The 2,918-nt window shown below is 45.0% G+C and overlaps 1 protein-coding gene across 1 annotated transcript; it reads left to right on the forward strand.

Annotated features, from left to right (window-relative positions):
• The first annotated feature begins 729 nt into the window (after nucleotides 1–729).
• Nucleotides 730–1,941, forward strand: LOC115315244. Its single transcript, XM_029974459.3, is given in 3 exon segments — nucleotides 730–1,044; nucleotides 1,046–1,262; nucleotides 1,265–1,941. Coding segments are annotated over 3 exon segments (1,209 nt in total).
• The last annotated feature ends 977 nt before the right edge of the window (nucleotides 1,942–2,918 follow it).

Raw genomic sequence — 2,918 nt, forward strand, 5'->3', positions numbered from 1 at the left:
AGGGACATCACAAATCAAAATCTAAATAAATTGTCCATAAAGGTTAATTTTCTTTTAACTAGCTGAGAAACGCGTAAAAAGTAAAGCTAGACAGAGAGAAATGGCCGCCTTACACCGATGTTCTCCTTGATGACCCTCTCGAAGCGCCCGGAGGAGGGGATGGCCACGGAGTGGAGGAAGCCGAACGAGACCACCTCGCCCCGGAAGAATGTCACGTACACAGGGAAGAAGTGCCGGCACTCCATGCTGTCCGTGATGTTCCAGAAGTAGTGCCGCCCTGCAACACCCAGGTGGAGCAATACACTTTGCACTCAGCTTGTCTTGGCCGCATGCGAAATAAAATGCTTCTAGTAGCAGCAGGATTAGCAGTGGAGAAAGAGCGGAAGAAACATTGGATGTAAACCTTAAATAATTCAAGTAATGTCTCAGAATGTTGTACACTATTTGATACACTCCGCCGAAAATATCTTCGTAGCCGTTCTACAATAAAAACCGCTCGAACCTGCGTAATGTTTTGCACCATATGGGTCATTACTGTATATATTTCAGTTGAGACAGGAAGATAATGATGATGGATGTGCAGCGCCGCATAGGCGGTTTTCAGAAAATAACTGCACCATTTAATAGGGTGCTCAGCCTTTTCTCGATTGCTTGGCATTTGCGGAATACGTGCCTTTAAATGAAAGCGATTAGGGCAGACTCTTGACGATTAGGGGTTTCGGTGCCGACATGTCGGTGGGACGCTCACTCTCCCTGTTCCTGCAGGTACTGGGGCTGATCGTCGTTCAGTGCGGCACCGTTTACATGTCAACTGTCAAAGATGATGCGTCACCCAGCGACGGTACATGCCCGGTCATCCTGCCCTGGCTCTGCAACGCTTCGCCGCTGGATCTTTCGAAGCTGTGCTTGACTTCCAACCGTGGCTACAGCAGGCAACTCTGTTCTACGTCAAGTGATGGGGGTGTATATCAGAGACTGCTGGACCATCCACCTTCGGGTGTCGGTGCCGACATGTCGGCGGGACGCTCACTCTCCCTGTTCCTACCAGGTGGGTCTTTCATACCATTATAGGTACGTAAGCCACAACGGCCATTCTGGTTTGTCGGCACTGAGACCAAACTTTTTGTGTAAAGTGTATGTTGGTATTACCGACTGCTACACTAAATACAGTCTAGCTGTGGCTAGGGTTGTGAAACAACGGCTATTGATGGCAGGAGATATAGAAGCGAACCCAGGCCTGCTCACTTCTGCACAGGAGAAACAACTGTCGATGCTATGCTACTAATACCTAGCATGAACGAGGGGCAAAAAACAATGTTGAATGAATTGAAAGCCATTAGGGAAATGCAAACATCGTTCGAAAAAAAACTAGAGGGCTTGTCATCTAGGATAACAGGTATTGAAAGCGAGATGACTATGGCTAAATCTTTGAGAGGCGAAGCTGTTGAAATAAAAACCGCGAATCTGGAACTTGACACTTAACTTAGAATGACAACTGCACGACATAATGAAGTACAAAATCAATCGCGCAGAAACAACCTTATCTTATACGGCTTGGCGGACACAGAAAATGAAACCTGGGAAGAATCTGAGGCTAAGGTGATCACCTTTTGCTCTGATAAGTTAGGCGTAAAGCTGGAGCCCACTAACATAGAACGTGCTCACAGGCTAGGCCGTTTTTCCGAAAAGAGGAGACGCCCCCTTATCTCGAAGTTTCTGTCATTTAAAGATAAACAAAAAAAAATACTGTCCGTCGCCTATAAACTAAAGGGGAGTGGCTTCTCCATTGGTGAGGATTTCTCACCTGCGATACAACTCTCACGACGCCAACTTTTAGAGTACGCCAGGGAACAAAACGCCCAATTCAAATTACGATACAATAAGTTAGTTATTCGTAGTAAAACATACCAGTACAATCCTGTAGCCGACACCGGTGTTTGAAACCTCTGTATAGCCACGACAAAAAAGCGATATCAGAAGGCCAGACGTACAGGAACTTGTCTTTGTTACAGTGAACTGTAGAGTATCAAAAATAATAAGGATGACCTTGCTTTTCTTCTTGCTACAGCGGATGCTGATGTTGTTTGGGGTACCGAATCTTTACTTGACCCTTTTATAACCAACTCTAAAATATTTCCACTCAACTACGAAGTATACCGCAAAGACAAAAATTCGAGGGAAGGGGGGGGGGGGGTGTTTTTACTCGTCTCGAAAAACCTACAAAGCACAGCTCTTGAATTTCGAGACTGTATGTGCGAATCTGTTTGGTGCAAGATAAAACTCCAAGGTTATAAAGTTTTAACTGTAGGCGGATTTTAAAAACCCCGAAGTAACGATTCACTGAATCCTTTTTTTTGTGTCTTTCTAAATGTGTTATCTGCAATAGCGCCTGATGACGTTATTCTTGGTGGTGACTTCAACTTCCGGACATTGATTGGCTCGATAATTTGTCACTTTTGCGAAATTCTTCGCCACTGTATAAAACTTTCAAGGAACTCATAGACGCCCATGAGTTGTAACAGTTTGTAGGCTTCCAACAAGGTACGGCGCAACAAGTGAATCTATACTAGATCTTTTCCTTACAAATCAACCGTCCACCATCCGTTCGGTAACGGCGACTCCGGGTATCAGTGACCACGAAGATATCATTACAAATGTTACAAGTAAGCACACTGCGACTGATAAGCCATGCCCCAAAAAGGTTTATCTCTCTTACCGAGGGGATTATGACAGCTTGTTTTTCGACCTCCTGGCTTATCTTCCCGAGTTTGAATGTGCGTGCACATTGCTTGACATTGAAGCATTATGGAATCTGTTTAGGAATGAACTTTCTCTTCTTATCGCTGAATATATTCCTTCTACGATGTTGTCGGGAAGGCGCAGGAATGACAAACCGTGGATGACAAAGGAGTGGCGAC

The sequence above is a fragment of the Ixodes scapularis genome, unplaced genomic scaffold (genome assembly GCF_016920785.2).
Source record: "Ixodes scapularis isolate PalLabHiFi unplaced genomic scaffold, ASM1692078v2 PGA_scaffold2__306_contigs__length_199485367, whole genome shotgun sequence".
In the NCBI taxonomy this organism is placed as follows: Eukaryota; Metazoa; Arthropoda; class Arachnida; order Ixodida; family Ixodidae; genus Ixodes; species Ixodes scapularis.